Source organism: Rhinoderma darwinii, chromosome 13, assembly GCF_050947455.1.
Source record: "Rhinoderma darwinii isolate aRhiDar2 chromosome 13, aRhiDar2.hap1, whole genome shotgun sequence".
Taxonomy (NCBI): domain Eukaryota; kingdom Metazoa; phylum Chordata; class Amphibia; order Anura; family Rhinodermatidae; genus Rhinoderma; species Rhinoderma darwinii.
The window spans coordinates 40,267,446-40,295,396 of NC_134699.1; the positions used below are offsets into that span (position 1 = coordinate 40,267,446).

General features: G+C 43.0%; 1 protein-coding gene across 1 annotated transcript; it reads left to right on the forward strand.

Moving 5' to 3' along the window:
• Positions 1 to 5,599: 5,599 nt before the first annotated feature.
• Positions 5,600 to 23,543, forward strand: CTNNBL1 (catenin beta like 1). The gene is made up of 16 exons (XM_075845277.1): positions 5,600 to 5,772; positions 10,091 to 10,264; positions 10,798 to 10,904; positions 11,452 to 11,591; positions 12,327 to 12,424; positions 12,532 to 12,625; positions 14,631 to 14,722; positions 15,351 to 15,423; positions 15,705 to 15,763; positions 16,403 to 16,551; positions 16,687 to 16,868; positions 18,465 to 18,562; positions 18,671 to 18,751; positions 22,183 to 22,320; positions 22,559 to 22,631; positions 23,236 to 23,543. Exons 1-16 carry the CDS (start codon positions 5,743 to 5,745, stop codon positions 23,322 to 23,324), a joined length of 1,677 nt encoding a protein of 558 aa, XP_075701392.1. The 5' UTR covers positions 5,600 to 5,742; the 3' UTR covers positions 23,325 to 23,543.
• Positions 23,544 to 27,951: the final 4,408 nt, after the last annotated feature.

Here is a 27,951-nt window from a genome sequence, read left to right on the forward strand (position 1 = left end):
TATATGCCCCCCGTAGATCGAACTTAGAAAACCATTGGGCTCCCTGAACCTGATTAAAAAGATCCGGAATCAAAGGAAGTGGGTACTGGTTCCTTACGGTGACCTTATTCAGGTTACGATAATCAATGCACGGCCTAAGACCACCATCCTTCTTCCCCACGAAGAAGAAGCCAGCACCTACAGGAGAAGTCGAGGGGCGAATGAAACCCTTGGCCAGGCATTCTTGGATATACACCCTCATGGCTTCACGTTCAGGACATGAAAGATTAAATATCCTACCCTTAGGAAGCTTGGCACCAGGCACCAAATCGATAGCGCAATCGTAATCTCTATGGGGGGGCAACACCTCGGAGGCCTCCTTAGAAAACACATCGGCGAAGTCCTGAACAAACTCAGGAAGCGTGTTTACCTCCTCCCGGGGAGAAATAGAGTTAACAGAAAGACATGACATAAGACATTCATTACCCCATTTGGTGAGATCCCCAGTATTCCAATCAAACGTGGGATTATGCAACTGCAACCAGGGAAGGCCTAAAACCAGATCAGACGATAATCCCTGCATCACCAGTACAGAGCACTGCTCCAAATGCATGGAGCCAACAAGGAGTTCAAAAACAGGAGTATGCTGAGTAAAATAACCATTAGCAAGGGGAGTTGAGTCGATTCCTACTACAGGGATAGGATAAGGTAAATCAATACAAGGCATCTTTAGAGACATAGCAAATTCCGCAGACATGATATTAGCAGATGACCCTGAATCCACGAAAGCACTGCCCGTGGCAGCCCGGCCAGCAAACGAGACCTGAAAGGGAAGCAAAATTTTATTGCGTTTCACATTAACGGGAAATACCTGTGCGCCCAAGTGACCTCCCCGATGATCACTTAGGCGCGGAAGTTTTCTGGCTTCTTATTCTTGCGCCTGGGACAGGTGTTCAGTAGATGCTTGTCGTCCCCACAGTAGAAGCAGAGACCATTCATTCTGCGAAACTCCCTACGTTGTCGAGGGGACATGGAGGCCCCGAGTTGCATAGGTACCTCCGAGTCCTCCGTGGAGGGGCGAGGAGACGGGACCTCGGGGGGGATCGCAGAAAAGTCAGAGGGGAGCACACTGAAGCGTTCTAGCTGACGTTCCCTGAGACGTCGGTCAAGTCGTACTGCTAGGGCCTCAAAAGGAAAGTTCACCTGTGTGGCCACACATTAGTTTCAAAGCATCCACATCTCCACCATTACTTCCCTTGGCGCTCTCCTCTATTGATCCATGCGGGCAACAACCACTGTATTCACAGGGATAAAGGCCCAGCAATGCAGGATCACACACCGATATTTCAGGTGAGTTAAAAGCACTCCAAGAGGAACGGACCCAACAGGACAAGATCGCACGCCGGCAGCCAGGTAAGTAAGAATTCCAACGTATGTTCCTTTCCACGTGTGATCTTCAACACTGGACAGGTATTCTCTGGGCAGGGTTTAGACGTCACTACCCGCCCTGTTGATTAGAACAGCTGACGCGTTTCATCCCTGAACGGGATTTCTTCAGAGCAGTTTGACAAGTGCTGCCAAACACACTATATTTATAGTGTCCCAGATTCATTCATTGGTTCAATAATAAAAAACATAATGTTTCACACAAAGATATTATGGATAATATATATTTAAATCTTTCATGAGATGCCGCAATAATATTTATCTCTCAATTTCCATAGCAGACATAAACATTTTTATATTCAAACAGACAATTAGAATATCCAGAAAATCATATTCATAAATATATTCGGTATTTATCAAGGGGAGGGCAATCAGTGGTGTGTCTCTACTAGGTCAAAATAAGACCAATAATTGTATTTTGCATAGGAATACAATTACTACCTGAATTTTATTATCAATATTAATTCTTCCGTAAATACGGATAACTACTACTATCTAGACTTTATAGTGGATTTATGGAGGAACGAATTTTTCTTCAATAAGGGATTCCCCATTATATCATTTTGACACAGGATGAAATCTGTTAAATTCTTTTAATATATATTATATGGGATGTATCTAACCATACACATATGTATATGAAATACATATAATACTTCAGGGGAAGCAGGGAAAGAGAACCATTACCTGTTAGGGCATTAGGTCCCGGGTCCCCACCACCCCCAAAGTAGAATCGATTTAAGTACAATCAATATTAGTTTGATAATTTACTACTAAATTTCATAATATTAAACATATGCGTATATAAGACTATGGCAAATAATAAGAGCCGTCGTGAAACTCCATGGGGGGCAGGAATAGGGATCCAGTGTCCATAGAACAATAGATCTCCAATTCCCATCACCCATGGAGAGCTAAACACAAATCCCATCACTATAGAAGATTGCAAAAAAATGAAAATTATGTTCATTCATTTTGCATTATTTATCCAATTAATTGATCATTACATATTGGGAATAAAATTGCTCATACTCATACCACTAAAGACAAATTGTAATTGTATAGAAAGTGGGATATCCAGACCAAAGACATATTAAAATTTTATTATCAGGTTTCCAAAGAAAAAATATCAAATCCAAGAAGTTTCACACCCAATTTTCCTAAATCATTCTCCAGGGATAACATAATAAAGGTCCCATTTTTTAATCAAACATTCTTTTATCAGAGATTGTTTATATCCAACACTGACTAACTCGAAAAAACCGAAAGATGAAGGAAATATAATACAAGGAGAGAACAGTCTCTTGGCTCCCAACTGTTCAAAGGAACATATTAAATTTAATTTCATTATTTAGTCCCCTGGGATTCAAAGTTCTCAGTGTATAAATCCACATAGTTTCCTTTTGGAGGAGTGTTCGGTTGAGATCACCTCCCCTTCTGTCTTGGAATAGTTGATAAATCCCCATGAATTTTAGGCCAGATGGTGATTGGGCATGGTATGTTTTAAAATGTGCAGCTAGAGGATTTGCCATTTCACCCTTGGTGATGTCTCTAATATGTTCGCTAATGCGAACATGCAATTCTCGTTTCGTTTTCCCAATATATTGTTTCCCACATGGGCAAGTAATGGAATAAACGACCATGGTTGAGCGGCAATTAATGAAATTATAGACTTTGAATTCCCTTTTGTGTTCACTATCAAGAAAGGTGTCTGATTTTAAAACGTACTTGCAGCATTTACAAGAGCCACACATGAACATTCCTTTTGGGTGTTTCTGTAGCCATTTCTCATTACTTGGGGTCCTTCTCTTAAACTCAGAACTCACCAACATATTCCTCAAAGTGGGGGCCTTTCTTGGAACCATACTCGGTACATTCCCCACTATTGAGTTAATTCTTTTGTCCAAAGTTAAATGTGGCCAGTTTTTGATCATCAAATTCCGAAGTATGTTCCAATGGGACCCATACCTTGAAATGAATCTGACTCTATTGTCACTGTTATCTTTTTTACCTCTCTTGAGAATTTCCTCTCTATTCTGCCTAGATGCCCTATTGTATCCTTTCTTGATCATTTTTTTGGAGTAACCCCTATCTTCAAAGCGAGATGATAGATCTTGTGCTTCGCTTTTGAAGTCCCTGAAATCAGTACAGTTACGGCGGATTCGAAGAAATTCGCTTATCGGGATCCCCTTAATTTGAGAGGGAAAATGATGGCTACTTGCGGCCAAAAGGGTATTACCTGATGTGGGTTTCCGATATGTAGTCGTTTTTAATCTATTTCCTTCCCTATGAATATTAAGATCTAGAAAGCTAATGTGATCTTCACTATAAGTAAAGGTCAAAAGGATATTTAATTTATTGGAGTTTAAATCCCCAATGAAACTTTCAAGTAAGTCCAATGGTCCCTTCCAACATAAAAGAACATCATCCATGTATCTAAGCCAAGCGGAGGCGTGTATTATGTGTGTACATCGGGGCGTTTTTACTTCTTTTACTAGCTGGGCGTTCTGACGAGAAGTATCATCCACTTCTCTTCAGAACGCCCAGCTTCTGGCAGTGCAGACACAGCCGTGTTCTCGAGAGATCACGCTGTGACGTCACTTCCTGCCCCAGGTTCCTGCATCGTGTCGGACGAGAGAGGACACATCGGCACCAGAGGCTACAGATGATTCTGCAGCAGCATCGGCGTTTGCAGGTAAGTCGATGTAGCTACTTACCTGCAAACGCTGATGCTGCTGCAGAATCAACTGTAGCCTCTGGTGCCGATGTGTCCTCGCTCGTCCGACACGATGCAGGAACCTGGGGCAGGAAGTGACGTCACAGCGTGATCTCTCGAGAACACGCTGTGTGTCTGTGCACTGCCAGAAGCTGGGCGTTCTGAAGAGAAGTGGATGATACTGATTCGTCAGCATCATACACTCCCATTCCTAACGCCCAGCTAGTAAAAGAAGTAAAAACGCCCAGATGTACACACACAATACACGCCCACTTGTACTTTTACTTTAAACACGCCCAGTTGTACTTTTGCAAGCCTCATTTGCATAAATATAAAAATGGTCATAACTTGGCCAAAAATGCTCGTTTTAAAAAAAACAAAACGTTACCGTAATCTACATTGCAGCGCCGATCTGCTGCAATAGGAGATAGGGGTTGCAAAATATGGTAACAGAGCCTCTTTAAGGCTGGGTTCACACGAGCATGTTACGTCCGTAATGGACGGAACGTATTTCGACCGGAAGTCCCGGACCGAACACAGTGCAGGGAGCCGGGCTCCTAGCATCATAGTTATGTACGATGCTAGGAGTCCCTGCCGCACTGCAGGACAACTGTCCTGTACTGTAATCATGTTTTCAGTACGGGACAGTAGTTCCACGGAGAGGCAGGGACTCCTAGCATCGTACATAACTATGATGCTAGGAGCCCGGCTCCCTGCACTGTGTTCGGTCCGGGACTTCCGGCCGAAATACGTTCCGTCCATTACGGACGTAACACGGTTGTGTGAACCCAGCCTAACGGTGTGGGGTCCGGGGGTCGGAGCGGCACCGATAACATACTGATCATAGGTGATCAGTTGTCAGAAGGTGGACAACCCCTTTAATATAAGTTGCTCATGAAAATTTAGTTTCCCTTGCTTTAGACCAGGCACTGAACAGTAATCTGATTTAGGAAAATCTTTCTGACCCACTGCATTGTAGGAAGTCAGCTAATCTTTTAGTGATGTGCCTGACAACAAGCTTGTAGCCAATGACGACTAGCAATATTGTGAATGCAACTCCAGATTGTAATATAGGCTATAAATCGGGATCAGTCAAGGGCGTACAAACTGTAGAAGCAGAACTCGCGACTGCTACGGGCCTTTGCAGGGGAGGCCCAACCTTGGTTCTTGCCCCTTTGCAATTAAGTGATGAGAAGCTGCATATATATATATATATATATATATATATATATATATATATAATGCCAGTTTATGTAATGCTTCACAGTAGCACGAATGCTTTACAATTTGTATATGTTCAACATGCAAAAAAGTGTCTAAATGCAGCTGGGGAACTACAAGTCTCAGTAAGTTTTCGGCTGCAACCAGAACGCTGATTACCGAGTGACAACAGCACGTCGTCCCACTGCAGCCTGTACTGCGCAAGCGCACATCCATCTCCGTGACGTTTGGGTGGCTTTACGGTAGCGAGGCAAGTCTCACGACATTTTGCGTCCTTTCGGACGATTCCAGCACTACGGCAGTGTGGCGAAGCTAATTTCTACGCTGCCCTTTACGACTAAGACAGGCTCGTTTTACAGCTGCGTGCATTTACAACAGACATGGATGTTGGGGAGTTGTTGCGATATCAGGTAGGGTTTATTAACCTTAAAGTATTGGGGTTATCGTGTTGACTAGGACGGGGGTTCTGAAGCGCCATCGTTTGTACGGGAAAGCATGAACTCGTGTCTGTGAGTACCGGTGTGCAAAGAAGTATATGTAGCGTTATTTTTGCTGGCTAGATCGCAGTGTGTATGTAGTATCCAGCAGCAGGATCGTTACTTATATTGTATACATTCACAGCACAGCATCATATATAGGCTGGCATAGAAGTAAAGGTTCCCTGCAAGTCATATACACGGAGCAGAATTGACGATGTCCTCCTCCTATAAATGCACACCCTCCAGTAATCCGCTGATCTCCATGGGCTGGGCTGGGCTGCACTGGAAATATAGTATCACATCGTGCCCATTCAAATGAATGAATGAATGGCTACAATGTAATATGTGGCCTTGGCAAGTAGAGCAGCCGTACATATGGCCAGGGACGCCTTAATTCTAAATATAAATTATATTTTTTTATATAGATTCGGGCTACTTGATAGACTTACAAATCTTCGACAATCTCTTAATATTTGCCTGACATTATCTGATCATCTTTAGTGCAGGGATATCCTCTCTGCCATGTGTATACTCGATACACTGCAGTGGGTTTAAAGCAGCATATGACTTATACAGAGAAGTGGGGGGGGGTGAGATTTCCAGAACTGGGGGAACTGACCAACACTTATTGAATTTTGTGTTTTGCCCAGAATATCTATTACTAGTCCTTCTCAATGAATTAGAATCTCATCAAAAAGTTAATTTCAGTAATTCATTTCAAAAAGTTAAACTCCTGTATTATATAGATTCATTACATACAGAGTGAGGCCTCATGCACACAAACATATTTTTGTCCTCCCATAAATACTGGCGGAAATACGGGTCCTTGGTCACACGTAATCGACCCATATTGCACCAGTATTTACGGGCACGTTTTCGATCCAAAATTACACTGCAGTAATCGGCAGCCCCTTCTCTCTATCAGTGCAGGAAAGAGAGAAGGGACAGCCCTTTCCGCAGAAAAAGTAAAAGAAATTCATACTTACCCAGCCGTTGTCTTGGTGACGCGTCCCTCTCTTGACATCCAGTCCGACCTCCCTGGATGACGCGGCAGTCCATGTGACCGCTGCAGCCAGTGATTGGCCTGTGATTGGCTGCAGCAGTCACATGGGCTGAAACGTCATCCCAGGAGGCCGGACTGGAGGAAGAAGCAGGAAGTTCTGGGTAAGTATGAACTTCTATTTTTTTTTTTTTTTTACATGTTGCTCTATATTGTGATCAGTAGCCACTGTCCCGGGTGCTGAAAGAGTTACTGACGATCAGTTAACTCTTTCAGCACGCTGCACAGTGACTTTCCCCTGACGTCGCCTAGCAACGCTCCTGTAATTACGGGTGCACACACGTAGTCACCCGTAATTACGGGAGCCCCATATGGGCCTGCCTGTGCCGTAATTACGGCCTGAAATAGGACATGTTCCATATTTTTTAACGGCACGGGCACCTTCCCGTAAGTAAACGGGAAGGTACCCGTGGCCAATGGAAGTCTAATTATAGACGTTTTTAAATTCGTGTGCATGAGGCCTCACTCATCAACTTGACGTCATATTCGGATGTCGTGGTGCGGTTAAAACCTCATCCAAATGCCGCTTGTGGTTTACTGCGATTTGATGCAGTTTTTTTAAGGTAATTGTGGTAAAGAAAAAAAAAAGGCTACCGCATCGAAAAACGCACCAAATCGCCGTAAAAATGTAAGTGCGCTTTGGATGCGGTTTTAACCGCACCTAATCTGAGACAGATGAATACACCCTAAGGCCCCATGCACGTGACCGTGCCCATAATCACCGTCCCTGATTACGGGCACGGCCGGCCGCGTCCAGCATTTGCAGGCCATGCTTCCATTATAAAGTATGGGAGCACGGTCCGTAAAATTAAAAAAATAGGACACGTCCAAGTTTTTATGGAAGCTTTCTACGGCCCGGACACCTTCCCGTAAATATACGGGAGGGTGTTCGAGGGATTACGGATGAAATCTACGGTCCGTGATTACGGCCACTGACGGCCACCCGTATTTGCGGGCCGTGCTCCCATATAAAGTATGGGAGCACAATCTATAAAAAGCAAAAAGTAGGACATGTCGTGTTCATGGGGCCTTAAAAATAGGGAAATGGTTGAATCTTGGCACTGGAGAGCTCCTTTTATCTTTCCCTGTGCCTGATTGTAACATTTAGCTGTGGGCAGCTGTGATTTTTCTTTTCCTGACTAACAAAATGCAGCTCCACGGAGATGAAAAATAAATTTCACCCATCGGAGCCACTGAAGGGCGTTTAGGGCAGATGGTAACCTCAATGTTAAAGCCGCTCTCTTGTGTGAGGAAACCTCCACACAACACTCCTTCACCTCATATAACAGCTGCGGCGCCATGAGGGAGGGTGGTTAAGTGGAATTTTATAGGGTTAAAGCGGAGTCGAGCTTCTTCACGGCACTTGTAAGTGTTTATTTTCACAAGTCACATTTGTGCAGTGCTGACGGTACTTTAGCGCGCAGCCGGAGAATCTGAAGGTAAAAAATTTAATTACATGAAGATAATAAGTGTTAAATGGAAAGAACTTTCTATTTATTGCATCGGAAGCAGCACATGGTGGACACATCAGTATGTGAACTGTTCGCCATCGTTTCTGCCTTATTCGTGTTACTTATTCGTGTCCCATAACTATTTAACACTTAATATTTTCACCACGGGCAACGAAGACTTGAAAGCTGATTATAGAAATTACAGGTTGAAATGTTAACCTTTCTGTGTTTATTGCAGACACTATCAGGGAAACCTGGGTCTGAGGTATATGGGATTTACATAGGCCGGGCATATGGACCCAGAAGGCCGGAGCACTGGAATATCATCTGTTCTGTCTTAAAATCTGTCTTCTCAGCCGTCTCTGGAAGATAAAATTGTTTTTTTCGTGCTATGTAATTAATAATTTTAATTAAAGCCCATAAATTGGCCTCAGAGCAGGGAGATGAGCGGACAGAAGGGATCCACTTACACACCAAATCCCAGTACTTCATCCGAGCGCTGGCGTGAGCTGGCAGGCCAAGATTAGTGAATGTCTAACGAGGGCCATGAATTATTAATTGGCAAATTACCATTTGCATCCAGAACGAGCTTGGTCTTGCTCTGTAACCCCACACCGCACACTCGATTGCTTGCATTTAGCATGCAGCTTTGTTATTTGGGGCGAATTGAATATTAAACTGCTTTTTCATGAGCTTTTTCGAGTTGTTTGATGTTGGTCTTATCTCCAGAACAGGGTTATATCTTCCAAGCATAATAATGTGATGTATGCATAAAACATCCCACTGCTTTCCTTAAGCCAAGCCTGGACAAATGACAATAGATATGCAAACATTTCATATAACGCAGGGTTTCTTTAGGGTCCGTGCACATGGACCCTGTGCAACAGCAGACAGAGACCCTATAGACACTCAGTTTGCCACCATATGCTCCTTCTGTGAGGCACCCACCATCCGGTGACTAGGGTTAATATCCAAAATGTCCAGAAAATGAAATAATGATACCGAGGTGGTTATCGTACATAAGCGGCAATAGAACAATCTGCCCTAAAACGCGATATAATATAAGCCCCTAGCTGCGTTACATGCTACTCCGCACCATAGTCTTGCATTGCTCTATTTATTTACTGAAGCGGTACACTAAACAAGATGGCTGTCTGCTGATACAGGTGATGCGGTGAAACCGTGAGCAGATTGTAGCAATGTCGAGCTTCAGAAGGATGTTGTAGTGGACTGCTAAAATTGGGTTTTATTTACACAGCCATACTAGAGCTCCATTTGAGAGCCATACATTAAGCGCCAAAAAATGGGGGAGGGGTCCTGCTATCCAATATGGGATTTGATCCTCTTTTTGGTGCTAATTTTATCGCTCAATGGTTGCTGAGCAGTTCAAGAATTCAAATTGACTCCTGGAGTAGTCTTAGGATCTATTCACACATTGCGGTTAAGGTGTAGTTAGAACCGCATTGAAAAACTGCGTCCAATAATCGCATGCATTTTTCACGCGATTTGATGAGTTTTTCTATGCAGTTGCGGGAAAAACACAACCGCATAGGAAATGCACCAAATTGCGGTCTTCGGATGTGGTTTTTTGATGCGATTCTAACCTCAACATTAACGTGTGAATGGACCCTTAGGGGTGTCTCAAAGTCTAAAGTTATTTTATCCATCCCTGCTTGTCTAGTTCAAACTTTCATCTTCTACTTGTTGATTTTTGATTATTTCTTTTTCCCTTCTCCAGCCTGACCGAGGTGCTAAAAGAGGGAGAGAGGACGATCCAGATGAGGTGAAACCTCCAAGAAAAGAGAGGGGTGGTCGGAAATGGCACCGTGACGAAGATAAGGCACTACAAGAGGATGAGAGGAAAGCATTGGGCACAACGGAGGGAGCGAGTAGTGCTGCTGATGACGATGATGTGAGTTTTGTCTATTTATAAAACATTGTCTATATTATGCATGAGCCACACCTTTTAATTACTGCCAAAAAGAGTGTTGATTGTAAAGTGAAGCTCCACTTTTATGGCGCTGCACAGGGCTATAACATGCATAGCGTCTACAAGAAGGCAGTGGCGTAACTATAGGATTGTGCCAGTCGGACCCCGACCCATCAGCCACTGATTGCGTATCCTGAGGAAAGGCCATCAATTTTTAGTTGCTGGAAAACTGTTTTAAACTACGCTAACCAAGAGGCGGTATAAGGGAGAGAAAAGCGTCAATCAAGATGTGGCAAGTTTATCGTACACGTGCACCAATATGATCAGTCGGCACATCTAACTGCCTGGTCTAAGTTTAAATCTTTTACAGCATCCGTAAATCTGACCTACCATGTATATAGTTAAACTAGAAAGTCATCTTGTATCTTTAGCAATTTTCTTCTTGATAACTAATGGCTCCCCCTTTGTGTTTGGAGGATTTTATTTAAGGGGTGCTTATGTTTTGCCTTCATTAGGTGGAGCCTCTAGATGAAGGTGCAATGAAGAGGATGATCCTGACGTTTGAGAAGAGATCCTATAAGAACCAAGAGCTGCGTATTAAATTTCCAGACAACCCAGAAAAGTGAGGGAACCTTTCTTATTGCCCTCCTTCACACACACACACACACACACACACACACACACACACACACACACACACACACACACACACACACACACACACAATTTTTTCTGGCAATTGAGTTGCATCAAAAAATGCTTCTAAAAAAATTAGCATCTTAAAATGTAACACATGTTTTTTATGGGCGTTTTCGGTAGCTTTTTTCTTTTAGGGTCAGCTCACACAGAGTTTGTCGGCGCTGATTTTAATGTGGAAATCGGCACCAAAAACAGCCCAAATCGCCGCTCATTGTACGCGCCATGTTCTGTCTTCCAGCGGTTTCCACCTCTGACCACCCATTGAAATCACTGGGAGGCAGAAAAAAACCTGCTGTGTTTTTTTTGCTGCATTTTTTGCCCGCGGTCCTTTCATTAGATTCAACGGCCGCAAGAAAAAAGGGCAACAGAAAATGCCGGAAAAAAAAAAAAAAGTGCTGGCAGTTCAAAATCTGCCTCCAAATTCCTGACTTCAATGGACTGACCTGATTGTTTCTTTCTTAAAATCTCAGGTTCATGGAGTCTGAGCTGGACCTGAACGACATCATACAAGAGATGCACGTCATCGCCACCATACCAGATCTGTATCACCTGCTGGTTGAACTTAATGCCGTGCAGTCTTTGCTTGGATTGCTGGGGCATGAAAACACTGATATCCTATTACCTAGAAAAACCTTTTTCAATAAACTGTTGAGTATGTTCTAGCGCGCATGAGATTACTGTGGATCTGTAATGCAGAGGTTGCCGGGTCCGGCACTTATCTGTCTGAGCAGACGGGTCCTTGAAGGACTTACAGACACTTAACATCTAGCGCATCTTTACACCGTTTGTCACATGACAAGATAATTGTCTATTCATTGATCAACCCCTCTAAAAAACATACTGGTATTATAGACCCATCCTATGAATTTGACACGTCCTAGCATGTTTGTGGGTATTAAGAGTGTCGGGTATAAAAACGTGAAATAGCTAATTTATTGACAAATTGAGTGATTTCATGACCACCTTTATGGTTAAATGGGCATTACGGTATTTGCAAAAAAAGCTTAATGTTTAATGAAGGTTATACGCTTTTTCAATATAATTTCTATAGGTTTCAAGATCTCTGCTTGCTGTCATTTAATAGGAACCTTTATTTTTTACTGTTACTTGTCATAAATCTGTACTGGGCATGTGATGCCGGACACAAGGGTGCACAGCTCGTTACAGTGCAGTTTTCAGAACTGTCTGGTAATGAGCCATGCACGCGTGTGACGAGGATAGATTCCACCGGTACTAAACAAAGAAGGTTCCTACTGAATGACCGCAAGCAAAGATGTTGAAAAATGGGAGGAATTGCTATTCTTTGAGACCCCACTACAAATCCTTTTTTTCCTTAGCATGTCACATGTATGTATTGCTGTGGTTGATTTACTACAAGAGCTGACAGATATAGACACTTTACATGAGAGCGAGGAGGGGGCCCAGGTCCTTATAGATTCTTTGGTGAGTAATCCGATTGGAAAATGTTAGAATGTCAGATAAAGCTTGCTTGTTTTTAGAGAGGATGCGATCTTGTCTATAAAACTGTACTTGGCTTTGCTAATCCTCAGGTGGAGGGACAAGTGATCGCCCTACTGGTGCAGAATCTGGAGCGTCTGGATGAATCGGTAAAGGAGGAATCAGATGGCGTACACAATACTCTTGGTATAACTGCAGTGCTGTGTCTTCAATGTACCAGTTTATATTTTACACACGTTGTTGTTGTTAAAGGGGTGTTACAGTTTTAACCAGTTCAGGACCGGGCTATTTTGCGCCTTCAGGACCAGACACCGTTTAGCCATTTTTAGCACATGTTAGTTAAATGGCTATAACTTTTTTATTTGTTGGGCTAACGACGTGATTTTTGCGAAGTTTTTTCCGTAGACAATGCAGGTTTCATTTTTTATCGTTTTTATACACACCTTTTTTGCTATTTTAGAATTTTTATTCATAAAGTTTGAAAATAATAGTAAAAAAATAAGCTTTTTTACGTTTCAGCTATTTTTTTTGGGTAATAACATAGTTTTACCCTAAAATAGACCTTTTATTTGTGATAGTCATTGTCTACCGTAAATTTTTATATATTACATGTCTATATTAGGGTAATTGGGTCAGCGCTAGCGTTACAACAATGATTGGCGGGGGGAACGTTTTTTTTTGGGGGTGGGTATTTTATGTGTATTTATTACTTAATTTTTTTTGCACTTTACGTAATTATTTTTTTATTACTATGGTCTGTACCCCAAAGGTCAAAGAAGACCTTTGGGGAACTTTATATATATTTTTTCTTTCTTTTACACCATGTTTTTCCACTGTAACTGGAGCTGCACAGCAGCCCCAGTTACAGGGGAAATCAGCCCTCTCATAGTGACGATTGTCACTAATAGGGCTGTGCTGGGTCTTGTAAGACCCAGCAGCAGTCTGTCACTAACGGCACCCGGCGATCATGTGACCTGTCACATGATCACCGGGAGGAATAGAGACAGCGCCGCTGCTGCTGTCTCTATTCCTATACACAGCATTCAATGAACGCTGTGTAAAAAGACATCGGAGAAGACAGAAGCAGTGAAAGCTGCTTCTATCCTCTCCTCAGGGTCCCCGGCAGTCACTGACAGCCGGAGACCCGACATTCAGCTGCCCGATTGCGCGGGCAGCAAGTTAAAACCCGAGCCGTAAAAAGTCTATGGCTCGGGTTTTAAGGACCCTGACCGCTGGCCGTAAAAATACAGCCAGCGGTCAGGAACCAGTTAAGTTTTAATCGAATAAAGGCTAATTGTCGTATTACAGCTCCGTTACAAGTCATATAGATATTTAAATGGTGACTAAAACATAACTAGTTTAATAAAAGAATATTAGACTTATGAGCTATTTATGTATTGGGGTAGACTGAAGCTAAAAGAGGCTCTGTTACCACATAATAAGTTCCCTATATTGTACATGATGTGATCGGCACTGTAATGTAGATAACAGCAGTGTTTTTTATTTAGAAAAACGATTATTTTTGACGGAGTTATGACCTATTTTAGCTTTATGCTAATGAGCTTCTTAATAGACAACTGGGCGTGTTTTACTATTGACCAAGTGGGCATTGTACAGAGGAGTGTATGACGCTGACCAATCAGTGACCAGTCAGCGTCATACACTTCTCTCCATTCATTTACTCTGCACATAGTGATCCTGCGTTGTTCGCTATGTGCAGCCACATACACACGCACACAAACGTTTCCGAAGTGTTGGGATTGTGAATAGACATCCCGTCCTGGCTGGAGGTGATGTCTATTTACTGTCCAGACACTTCAGTAACGTTAATGTGGGAGTATGTGACTGCACATAGTGAACAACGCAGGATCCCTATGTGCAGAGTAAATGAATGGAGAGAAGTGTATGACGCTGATTGGATTTAGGATTGATACTAGGATTTAGTGAGAGAATGCGACATTTGAGAGGGGGGGGGTTTACAGTCTGCTGCTTCTTTGCCTCTCCGCAGTGGAAATAATTTAACAATGGGGCAGACTGATCCTGTTCTAGTTTTAGAATGCAGTTATTTCCAGTGTGTAATTTTGACACTATTACTAGTCCTATAGTAAAAGGTTTCTTTGGACACAGGAAATTAGCTGGCGGAAAAGTTATTGATTTTACAGCATCTCTAGTAATGTCCTTCTCTCTTCAGCAATCATTGAAAACATGACGGAGTTTCGTCCTGAGATCTGTTCTGAGGCAGCTCAACAAGGTTTGCTCCAGTGGCTGCTGAAGAGGTTAAAGGTACGTGAAAGGATTACTTTGACTCTTGGCTCCTTGCTGGACGGGAAGGCCATGATACTTTGCAGTAGAAGGCCATATTCAAACTTCTGAGCCATGGTTGGAGGACTGCATAGCTACTCATTGCTGTGTGACATAAAGCAAGTGATAGCCCCTTATGGTTAAGGTTGGCTCACTATCTGTTTTAGTAATGAATATAGGTTTTCTTTGTGGGATTTTTTTTAAAATAAGTATTTTTAGGTGTATGTAATTATCAGAATCGCTTCCATTGTCAGAAAAATAAAGGCTGCCATTTAAGTCCGTCGGTATTCTGCCTACAGTATAGGGTCCTCAAATGTGACCTATACTTTGTAGGAAATGCCCGGCACCAATATGAAAAACTTTTATAACAACATACTATGATGGGAGCGGGCAGAGTAACCATTACTATTAATCATTTTGTTTTGCTAGTAACGGATGTGGAGTTTTGACAACTTCTGGCTAGTAGTGTATTATAGACCGGTCCTTATATTCTCCCCCATTGTAAATACCCAGCATTCTGCCCGCATTATGTTTTCATATCTTTCTTGCTGGCTATTGTGTGTATTTTGTGGTTGCCAACACAATAATTTCTCTTTTTCCCGGCATATAGGCCAAGCTACCATTTGATGCCAACAAGCTGTATTGCAGTGAGATTCTGGCCATTCTTCTACAGAATAACGATGGTAAGAGGATTATGGTTTTACTGTATTGTTTATGCCGTCTGTCATTTGTTTGCTGCTTGGATTGTATATATTGTTCGGCTGACTGCGTTCAAGTATTCCACAGCCTTCATCTCATCCGGTTCTCTTCTACTCCTCACCTACTCTTCTTGACTCTCCCTCTCTATCCATTCCTCTCCTCCCTCCTCCGTCTCTTGTACCATCTTGCCCTCTGTCACTGAGTATTGATCCTCTCTGCTGATGGATTTATTCTTCTCTGCTGACATTATCTTCCCTTCTCTCAGACACTCGGGAACTCCTGGGGGAGCTGGATGGAATAGACGTGCTGCTTCAGCAGTTATCGGTGAGGGCCTCCCACTCGCTGCCCGCTCACACCTTGGCATCTCTCCGAGCATACGGTAGCAGACTGCTGCCTCAGCTTTTACAAGAGAATGTCAATGCACCTGCCTGTGATACTGTCAAGTGCCAAACCCATGCCACCCATACTCTGCTATATTGATGACCCCCCCCCTCCCATATGTATTACTATTCTTATATTTTCCTATATATACCTAATCTTTCTGACATTCTAGTCTTAAATAGTAGTTATATACCTGTACTGACCATAAAAATAGTTATAATATAGGGATCAGTGCTAAAGATATATTATAGGGTATCCATCTCAATGTATATATTTCAGCTTAAACTTTTACCCTTTAATACTTCACAGCCTACATCTTTGCAGGACAGTTATAAAAAATGGTACATCTACGGATGCCATGTTGAGATATCGGCAAGGGTTGTCTCTTGGCAAAATCATATTGCCGTTTTTTAGGACTCAAATAACGTCATCCATATATCTTCGTCTATTCTGGGGGCTCTGGAGTAAGAGGCTACAGGAAATTGGTTTCCCTGATTCTGGGAACATGTATTTTGTGTGTAGTTGGGCGTTGAATATACTGGTTCATGTTCGCGTTTCACTGAAGATTTTGCTTCCACGTAGGTGTTTAAGCGGCACGATCCTAGCACCGCAGAGGAGCAGGAAATGATGGAGAACCTGTTTGACGCTCTTTGCTCGTGTTTAATGCTGAGCAGCAACAGAGACAGATTCCTGAAGGGTGAAGGACTGCAGCTCATGAACCTCATGCTTAGGTGAGGTGCTTCCCGTATGAAAACAGGCAGTCTAATAAATAGGAGGCTTTCTTAAAAAGTTTTTAGGGATATTAGACACCGTATAGGAGTTGCTGCAATGTTGTAGGACATCACATATTTCTGGTTCCCTCGCAGAGAGAAGAAAATGTCCCGTTGCAGTGCGCTGCGAGTGCTGGATCACTCTATGATCGGCCCTGAAGGCAGTGATAACTGCCACAAATTTGTAGACATCTTGGGTCTCCGGACCATCTTTCCACTCTTCATGAAATCACCCAAAAAGATGAAAAAGACTGGCATCTCCGAGAAGGAACACGAGGGTGAGGAAACTAGAACAAGCTGGCGCTGTATATTGCATGATGAATGCTGGCACTGCCTCCTGCAGAAAGCCCAAAAAAATAATAATTCTAAAATATAAACTGGCAACGTGCACGATCACCTCCGCAACCGCCCACGGCACCGAATGTACAATGCCTCAGTAGTACAGTAAGCCGCGGATCTTGGAGAGCGTTTACCGTGTAAGGTTAAAAGTAAATTATGTAGCACAGAAAATTACACGCCCTGTCATATGCCGAAAAAAAAAAAAACAACTAAGGAGCTGCGAAGCTGGATATCTATTGTCTTCTGCTGGAAGTCCCCGTAGACTTTCAGAGGAGTCGTTTCCAGGGGCAGCCTAATCCATGTGATTACCCAGAAGCACCCGCCACTCGTTGCTTTTAGGCAGCAGTCCCATGTGAAGCTGTTAGTCACTTTGTGACGGCGGGAAGCTAAAGCCCTAAATGCTGCTGTTCTTTTGCCAGTGTCCCTGTCATTCTGGGCTCCGACCTTTATCCGAGGCTTTTCCATGTTGGTTTTTATCTGTGTATAAAGTTGCCATTTGTTTTTGTGAGATTAGAGTTCCAGACTGCAGTCTAATTGGTATCATTAAGGCACATTTATGTAAATCGAGAGGGTTTCCAACCAAATCTAAAAGAAATCACCAGTAAATATAACCCGTTAATGTGTCACCCAGCTTTCTTCGCATCCTGAACGGCAACGTTGCCAAGTTATGCAGTAAAATAGATCACGTGCCATTGTTTCTCTGCATAACCAGGCAGGTTTGCTGTTCGTCAGTTTTGGAAAGCTAGGTGACATACTGTGGCAGCTGTACTGGTCGTCATATCGGTTGTCACTCAGCTTTCCAGAAAAAATAGATATAAATCAAATGATAAATCAGATTTTGGGCTAGTTCAAAAACAACTGTGCAGCCCGGTCATGAGACAAAGAGCATTTCATTCTTTGTGGTCATATTATCGATGCTCTTGTCGAAACTAATGGGCTCTAAAAGTATTGGGAAACGCTGTCTGTTAAGGTGCCGAAATACATTAGACAAAGCTGGGCCAAACCCCCCAATTTAGGTGGGATAAGCCGAAGATCTAATGTATATGGGGGGGGGGCACTTGGCTTTCCCATCCAATGGTAGATATCGGAGGGGGGAATCTGACATATTGGATTTTAAGATGTACGATCCTTTGTTTCTCTGCGAGATTCCCATTGACATAAACTTGGCTGAGCCCAACCACGCATGTGTATGGGGGAGTTGGGAAACATTTAAAGCCGCCATTAGTCCGTTATCTTAAGACAAGCGGCATTGTTTCTGGCAATTCTGATTTGGACAGACCCTCTGACGGATGTGACTCTCATCACCGTGCTCCTCCCAAATGTGCCTTGCAGAGTATACAGGCCATGTACTCCGGTTCTGGTTGGTGTATGGTTGCAACCATTAGCACCTACTAGTTCAACCCGTAATATGCATACTCTCCCCTTAAGTTGGGCTGCAAGAATTCTAGCATGTGTGCCCTGTGCCATTAGTTAGAATTCATAGTGAAGAAGCAAACCATAGTGTTCATTTTGTATTTTGTCACTTTCCTGCACAGAGCATGTCTGTTCTATCCTGGCTTCCTTACTGCGTAATCTGAAAGGACAGCAAAGAAGCCGACTGCTCAACAAGTTCTCTGAGAATGACAGTGAGAAGGTCAGTGTCTTCTCAAGGCGAGACTTGGACCCACAGAATGTTATACGGAGATTTGCTTTGTAATTATAGATCCCTCTTCTCATTATCTAAAGCATTTCAATTTAACAGGTGGATCGCCTTATGGAGCTATATTTCAAGTATTTGGACGCGGTGCGCGTGGCTGACAAGAAGATTGAAGGCGAGAAACACGTTAGTATCCGTCTAGTCCTGAATGTATTGTGAATTGCATAAAGCGCTTGGTGTTTTCTTAATGTTGTGCATAGAACTTTTTCCTGTCTTCCCTTATTATGCAATTGGGATCTTATAATATAACGCTCTTTTGCTCTGAAGCAGCACTTCATTTAGCTGCCAGTCCCTGACGGGTGTTGTGGGGGGGGTGGGGGGTCTCAGCACCCTGCAAATGCAAAAAAAAAGGTTGAGTAATGCAGTAGCTGCTGAGGTTCTATTGGGAGTCTTCTAATAACCAACACTGGCAATAAAAGAAGTGGTCTGAACCGCGTAAGCACATCTTTTCAGGCTCTCATTGGTAGTTCTATATTAATAGACCCCCTACAAATACACAGTCGAGTCACATTATTATGACCACCAGCTAATATCTACCGCTATGTGCAGCACAGACAGCAGCTAGACGGGCTGGGAGTGACTCAATAAGGTGCTGGTCAGTGGTCTCTGGTATCTGGAGCCATGCTGACTGCAGTGCATCCCACATTTGCTGGAGTGTGCGTGGGGGGGATCCATAGAGTGATTGAGATGGTCCCACAAATGCTCAAATGGGTTCAAGTCTGGGGAATTAGGGGGCCAGGGAAGTACTTGGAAGTCTTGGTCGTGTTCTTCCAACCACTGTCGGACATTTCTAGCCGTGTGACGCGTCTCATTGTCTTGCTGGAAGATTCCTCCTGCCCCAGGAAAGACAAACCGCATGTATGGGGGGACGTGATCTGCAACGATGGATTCATACCCAAATCGGTTCAGAGCCTTCTGCATGGATGAGTGGCCCAGAGAATGTCATGAAAGAATTCCTCAGACGTAATGCTGCCGCCACCAGCTTGTGTTCTTCCAGCAGGGTGTTTGTTCTCTAATTTTTCTTGCCAACGTCCATCCGTTCAATGAAGCAGAAAACGTGACTCATCAGGGAAGGCAACACTTTGCTAATTATCGGTGGTCCAATTCTGATACTTCCGTGCAAATTGGTGCGATTTTTTTCCAATGCACCTTTGTTAGCATAGGAGCAGTGACCATCCGTCTGCTTCGGAGCCCCATACGCAGTAGGGTTCGCTGAACTGTTTTAGACACATGTCAGGTAGGCCCCTGGTTGATTTTCACGGTGAGTTGCTCCGCTGTAGCGTGTCGTTCGGCCCTCGTACACCTTGGTAGCCAATGTTCACCTCTCACATGAATGGCACGTGGTGCTCCGCTGTTTCCACATCGGTTATTCCCAATGATGCCATTTGTCCACTCACAATACACTTTCACCACAGCAGCACGTGAACAGTTCACAGACTGCGCTGTTTGAGAAATACTGTGACCCTTGACCTGAAAGCCAATAATCCCTTTTTTGCAACGCTGATAAATCGCCCCTTTTACCCATTGCAGCAACGAGTGATATGTGTTCAGACAACCTATCGCACACTTAATATACCCACCAAGCCAGCCCACGACACATTGCTTCCTTCATGGGCTACGCTCTGCCAACGTCAAAAGTAGGAGGTGGTCATAATAATGTGACTCCACTGTGTATAAGATGTTACTAAACTTAAAAAGTGCTGAACTCCTTTAAAGGGGTCGTCTCATCACGTATTTATACAGCTTCCTTCCGGCCAGTTATGCATTTCTGCATTGTACATCAACTTTAGGAAATTGCCGCAAACCTGTAGTGGCAGCCTCTTTTTTTATTTTTTTGATTAATAATGACTATGTCTACCGGCGGTGGACATGCATGTGCAGCGGTTTCTTCTCTATCCTATTATAGGTAGAGTGCATAGTACAGTAATGCACATTAGCTCTCTCTTCGTCCGGCCAACACAGAACTCAACACCTCCTCCAAACATGCAATAAAAGCAGTATAAAATCACAGCACATGCAAGACTTGTTCGACATCTGCTCTTCCAGCTGTTATGTCGGGGCACCAGCGCTGACTGCGTTCTCTTGGGGGATCAGAGCTGTGAAGGGTCCTATGGGAATACAGCTCTTCTCTAAGCCTGCTTCCAAACTCAGAAATGCAATGGGGGTGTGCAGGGGCCACTGTTAATGAATTGGCAGGATGGGTGATTTTTTTATGTTTTTAAAAGATCTATCCTGACACCACTCTCTTACAGGGGTATTCCCAGTATCGTCGGTTATCAGCAATGTACAGGATATATGATAATTGTCTGATCGCTGGAACTCCCACCGATCGCTAGAATGGGGCCCCCATCAATCAGACCATTAGCGCCTATCCTGTGGATAGCTGATGATTGTCGATTTTATAATAAATACCCTAAAGGGGTATTCCCAAAAAGTGCAAATTGGAAAATAATGAATATAAGTAAATATAACATATTATCACTGCTTAAAGGGGTTGTCTACTTTGAACAATGTTTTTGTCAGAAGGCTCCCCTAATGATAAGCTGATCACAGGATGGCTTGTTGTTTGTACCCCCAGCGATTGATTATATTCAGTGCTCAATTTCCCTGCAGCGCTACCACAGGGGAAATTAATCAACACACAACAAAACACAGTGTCTATTAAAATCAATGTACTGTCCATTTAATGCCAGACATCCCAGGTCTTCCAGAATGAGAAATGCTCTTTGTATCCACTTTCCATTCTGGCTAACGAATGGGGATCCTAAAGATGGGACCCCCTCTATTAACGTAATAGGGTATTTGAAAACAAATCACAGAGAAATTTAAATTCACAGAAAAAGCCCTAACTTACTGACACAAGGGCAGGTACAAACACCAGTTCCCAACAGGATGCAGACAGACTACAATGCTACATAGAGGGAGATTGCTCAGGTGCAAAATACTGATGAACAGACACTCTCACACCTACTATTGATGAGGGGGGTGATTGCTTAATATTATCATTGCACAGAGATATGGTTGCTATGAGTGTGCCAGTCACACGGTTACATGTAGTGCACCATGCTGGCATACAGCCTATTAGTTATGCCCATACTATTAGATCAGGCGGTCTGCCCAGCACCTTCTAAGCGTACCACACTAAGTAATGACACTATTCTCGAATATTACAAGGCCTGGCTGCATCCTGAAAAGATATCCGTGATAAACATGAGGTATTAATTGATATTTTGGCCAAAATACGCCAGATCGCAACCCACATCAAAGGTCCTCATCGCATTGCAAGTCCCTACACTAATATTAGAGAAAAGAACTATATTACTTTAAAATCACTGAAAAAGGCTAATAAGGTATTTCAAATTGGGTTTTCTAAACCAGACACCTCTTTCAATATTTAATTTCAAGAAACTTTAAATGAAATGGAATTCACAATTGTAAAAAAATTATTGAAAAAAATATGAAAGTTTTAAAGAGTAAAAGAGTTCTCTAAAGTGAGAAATGGAATTCTTTTGTCAAGCTACGCTTTATCTCTTCTTTTTTTTTTTTTTTCTTACTAGGACATGGTGAGGCGTGGTGAAATACTCGATGATGATTTGGAAGACGAATTTTACCTGCGTAGACTAGACGCTGGGCTATTCCTGCTTCAGCTGCTGTGCTACATCACTGCAGAGCTCTGCAACAGTAGCCTGCCACAGGTAACCACAGCCTATAGCCAGGGAGCGCCTCCTTTAGGGTCACTTTAAATAATGTATTAGAGGAAGGCATAAGTAGCAATTCCATAATGCATTATTAGTATCGGTGAATTGTGTTTTTTCTTCGCTCTATTGTCCACGCACTCCCTCATTCTCCAGGCACCGACCTTTACGATTAGACTGTATTTGGAGTGTTCTCTTGCCTTCCTGTTCCTAAGCCTGTCCATCTCCTTGCCAATAGGTACAACAAAGAGTGATGCAGATTTTGAATATGAGGGGCAGCTCCATCAAAATAATTCGACATATATTGAAGGGTGAGTGTTAAACAGTGTTTGGGCTTGTGTATTCTACTGCTGTCTGGACAACCCTTGTCCGTATACGTTTACTGGTTCCACCACTGAGCATCAAGGATCTAGATCTTTTACGAGAGATTCCGAGCCAAAAGATTCTCTGATGAGCAGTTGTGGAACATTGTGTCCCCTTTGTTTTATGTAACTGCTCAGTCCCCATCAGTGGCATACCGGTATGTTGGCATGAATGTACCATATGAGAATCCTATGTTTTGTGCCAAAAATGAAGATCCCATCCAGGAAACACGGAAACAACCAAATTAACGTTTTCCTTGCATACAACTGATCCTGTTTTTGGCACAAAATATATACTGTATACGGCTGTCTTATAGACCTTTCATAAGAAATGTGAATGAAGCCTTACTAATTAGTGGTGCAAATATTAGAGGTGTAGTTATCAAACTGTAGCTCAAAAGTGACTGCACAGGTAAGGGTCCTTTTTACATTGGCCAATTTGGGCCGTAAAAACGAGCGCCGATCGACGAGACAGGAACGGGCGTTCATATCACCGCTCATTTGCCCATGTAAAAGGATGAATTTATATATGCTAATGTTTTATATCTTGCAGAATATTCTGAGAACATTGGTGATGGGAAAAGTGCAGAATTTCGAGAGAGTGAACAAAAGCGAATCCTTGAGCTGATCGAGACGTTGTAAGGATCAGCTTCAGTTCATTCCCACAGCATTGAGGAGTCTGCAGAGCATTGCACAATTCCAGTACATCAAATATATGTTTGTTATGTATAGACTGATTTGGGATCGGATGTATTAGACATCAGACATTTCCCACTCTCTGTGAATAGTGGAAACTTGAAGATCATTCTCCAAAATTTTATGTGTCTTATTTTTATATAAAGCCAACAATTAAATATTCAATTCCGTCTCTTTATAATCATTTCAGATAAACAATGGAGCAGATCTACTAAGCTGTATAACATTTAGACAGTCTAAACATAGACCAGGCAGTCAGACGATGCACCAAATTCATCACAGTGGTAAATGCTGTAAGATACATTTGGTGCATCTTGCTAGACAATTTTCTCTTCCTTATACCAACTTTTGGCAGGCTTCGTTTTTGCTCAGCATGATTTAAGCCATGCCCCTTTCCCGCTAAGCCACGCCTCTTTTCCAAGACCTATATAAAAAGTGTCTATTGAGGTGCAAACATCCAAATTGCACCAAAATATGGCACAGTAGTAAGTCTGCTCCAATGTCTGCCTTTACAATCTTCAGGCTGATTGTTTGCATTTTTGAAGGGGAAATTTTGCATAAGGCTGGGTTCACATGAGCATGTTCGGTCTGTAAAGGACGGAATGTATTTCGGCCGGAAGTCCCGGACCGAACACACTGCAGGGAGCCGGGCTCCTAGCATCATAGTTATGTACGACGCAAGGAGTCCCTGCCTCTCCGTGGAACTACTGTCCTGTACTGAAAACATGATTACAGTATGAGACAGTGGTCCTGCAGCAAGGCAGGGACTCCTAGCATCGTACATAACTATGATGCTAGGAACCCGGCTCCCTGCAGTGTGTTCGGTCCAGGACTTGCGGCCGAAATACGTCCGTCACCTGTGATAACACAGTAATCCCTTATCTTTTGGAAATGGTTGGAGATCAGAGCTTACAGACCCCCACCTATGTTATTGTTTGACATATTTCCATGACAAACTAGAAGCTATATTTAAATGGACCTCCCTTTTTTAATTTTATGTTTTATGATTATTTATGATAGTGATTTAACTCATAAGGTATTTCATCTATAAAATTAAATGACGTTGAACTTTGTGGGTTATTAGTTGTTACAATCTACTATTCTAATATTATCTTGACGGGTAAAGGTAGTGTCCATGCATTAGTTATGCCCTTTCAACCTCAAACTGATGAGGGGGAACAGTCGTTATTGCTCCCTTGGGTTTAACACTGTGACAAAAATGCTACTGTGAACCGGCGCAGAGCGTATTCCTACTGCATATCGTTACTTGTGTAACAATAGCTGCTGGGTATGTGCTAAAAAATGCAGAGTATCAATTCAGCCCATGTAATGAGACTAGAATATGCAGACACACCGAGCGCCCGTGTCACACAAGCTTTAGTCCTAATCCTTTAATGACCAAGTTATTTTATATGTTAATTCCAAGAATACATTTCACATTTACAAGATGTACATATTTCACAGTCTACCCGGATGAATGTCATTTTGTTTCTGGGATCAACTATATTTTATGGGTAAGTTCACACAGGACAGATACGCTGCGTATCCACCCTGATGCCCGCAGGGAATTCCGGCTGAAAAACCATACCAAATTGTGGTGCCTCCTGCAGAAATCCTGCAATGAAAAGAAGAAAAAAAAGGATCTATTTACCATGGCAACGTATCCCTCCAACGTTCTGAAATTTCATCCCATGTGACAGCTGCAGCAGGAGGCCGGCCCGGAAGAATAAGCGCCGAATTTTGGGTATTGTTTTTTTGCGTTTTTTTGCGGCGGAATCGCAGCTTTTCCGCCACAAAAATCGCAGCATCGGCTATTTGTTGAGGGTTTTGCTTCCCTATTGAATTCAGTGAAGAAAACCTGCAACAAAAAAAGAAGCAATTGCGCAAATACAATTGACATTTGTGGATTAAATGTCAATTTCTCAGCGTTTTTTCCACTTCTCGTTTACGCAGCGTGTGGATGAGATTTGTTGAAATCTCACACATTCTGCTGTATTATACGGCGGGTTTTCCGTAACAAAATACGTTGCGGAAAATCCGCAGTATTTACACTGCGGGTGAATCCGGCCTATTTGTGTTTATATAATGAAAACCTTGCTACAGGGGGTTTTACACGGGCAGATATTCGCCCATGTTTACCACTTTTAACAAGTGTCAATCAACAATACGGCTTGTCGATTGGTTCCCTTTTGCTCTATTTGAAGGGAGCAATGATCAGGAGTATGGGGTAACGATTGTTACTATGATCATTCGTCCCCATGCATTTGCATCTTGTCTGCAGCACGTACACCTGTTTACACGGAGATATGCTGCCGACAAGCATCCATTTTTATGACCACATAAAGAGATCCGATCAGCCGACGAACAAGCGTTTGCTCGTTCATCGACTGATCGCTGCCTGTTTACACAGGGCAATTATCGGAAACGAGCGTATGTATCTGGCCTGTATAATAGGGCCTTACGTAGGTAGGCTCAAAACGTTCACTTCTCTCCCTCCCAAACGCTCTGAAGACTTGAAAATTCAGATTTAATTCTACTTAAAGAGGCTCTGTCACCAGATTTTGCAGCCCCTATCTGCTATTGCAGCAGATAGGCGCTGCAATGTAGATTACAGTAACGTTTTTATTTTTAAAAAACGAGCATTTTTGGCCAAGTTATGACCATTTTTGTAGTTATGCAAATGAGGCTTGCAAAAGTCCAAGTGGGTGTGTTTAAAAGTAAAAGTCCAAGTGGGCGTGTATTATGTGCGTACATCGGGGCGTGTTTACTACTTTTACTAGCTGGGCGTTGTGTATAAAAGTATCATCCACTTCTCTTCAGAACGCCCAGCTTCTGGCAGTGCAGATCTGTGACGTCACTCACAGGTCCTGCATCGTGTCGGACACATCGGCACCAGAGGCTACAGTTGATTCTGCAGCAGCATCAGCGTTTGCAGGTAAGTAGCTACATCGACTTACCTGCTAACGCCGATGCTGCTGCAGAATCAACTGTAGCCTCTGATGCCGGTGTCCTCGCTCGTCTGACACGATGCAGGACCTGTGAGTGACGTCACAGCGTGATCTCTCGAGAACACGCTGTGTCTGTGCACTGTCAGAAGCTGGGCGTTCTGAAGAGAAGAGGATGTTACTTCTCTTCAGAGCGCCCAGCTAGTAAAAGTATTAAAAACGCCCCGATGTACGCACATAATACACGCCCACTTGGACTTTTACTTTTAAACACACCCACTTGGACTTTTGCAAGCCTCATTTGCATAACTACAAAAATGGTCATAACTTGGCCAAAAATGCTCGTTTTTTAAAAATAAAAACGTTACTGTAATCTACATTGCAGCGCCTATCTGCTGCAATAGCAGATAGGGGTTGCAAAATCTGGTGACAGAGCCTCTTTAAAGGGCTCTTCAAACCGCAAAAATGTAAGTCATAACTGGGAGAACAGGATAACCTGATCCCTTTTGTGCAGTAAAAGTCGGTGGCTGCTAAGGAGAAAGAGCTGGTATAGACACAGATCTTTCCATTATGCTCTATGGGAGATATGGAAACAACTGAACAAGCACTAGTCACTAGTATACCGCTTGGGCCCCAATACCTCCCTCCACCCATGTTGTTCTCATAGTAGTCATTATATGTGGTTGGGTCTCGCTATAAGGCAGGGTTCACACAACCTATTTTCAGGCGTAAACGAGGCGTATTATGCCTCGTTTTATGCCTGAAAATAGGGCTACAATACGTCGGAAAACATCTGCCCATTCATTTGAATGGGTTTGCCGACGTATTGTGCAGACGACCTGTCATTTACGCGTCGTCGTTTGACAGCTGTCAAACGACGACGCGTAAATTGACTGCCTCGGCAAAGAAGTGTAGGGCACTTCTTTGCAACGTAATTTGAGCCGTTCTTCATTGAACTCAATGAAGAGCAGCTCAAGATTTACGAGCGTCACAGACGCCTCGTATATTACGAGGAGGAGGAATTACGGCTGAAACGAGGCAGCTGTTTTCTCCTGAAAACAGTCTGTCATTTCAGACGTAAATGCCTGCTATCGTGTGAACATACCCTAACTGGTGCAGCTCTTCTTTGTGACGAAGACCTGACGTGGAGTGTGCACTGTTATCACTGGGCATTTTATATCTACCAGACCAATATAAAAGTGGCTTTACTGGGTTAATGAGATATTCTGAACTACAGTAACAGGCACAAGTTGCTGCTGTGCCTGGATAAACATTGATAATTCAGCTGATTTGTGGGGGTTTCAGGGCCCAGCACCCCCACAATCACGCAATGATTGGTTATCCCAAGGAGAAGGTCATCAGTGTTTTCTTGGAAAACCCCTTTAGGCTGGATTCACACGTCAACAGCGTTACATTAAAGTCTAATAAAAAATGGCGTACACATAACTGCATTTTGGTTTGTGCCAATTTTGTGGTCAGTGGCGTTTTTTCCCAAATGCATCATGCTCTGGGTATGGCGTTTTTTTTCCCTCATTTGCTTCTCTATAGGACTTCACAAACACCAGGAACATTTTTTACAAAATTACACTAAATAAAAAGACTCAATTAGAATCCCCTTAAAAAGCAAA

What these genes read in the sequence shown, in the direction of transcription:
- CTNNBL1 (XM_075845277.1), top strand. Translation starts at nt 5,743, where the DNA reads ATGGATGTTGGGGAGTTGTTGCGATATCAG. An exon ending in TGGCGTACACAATACTCTTG is followed by an intron (nt 12,626 to 14,630) that starts GTATAACTGCAG and finishes TTCTCTCTTCAG; the next exon opens with CAATCATTGAAAACATGACG. An exon ending in TCTTCTACAGAATAACGATG is followed by an intron (nt 15,424 to 15,704) that starts GTAAGAGGATTA and finishes CCCTTCTCTCAG; the next exon opens with ACACTCGGGAACTCCTGGGG.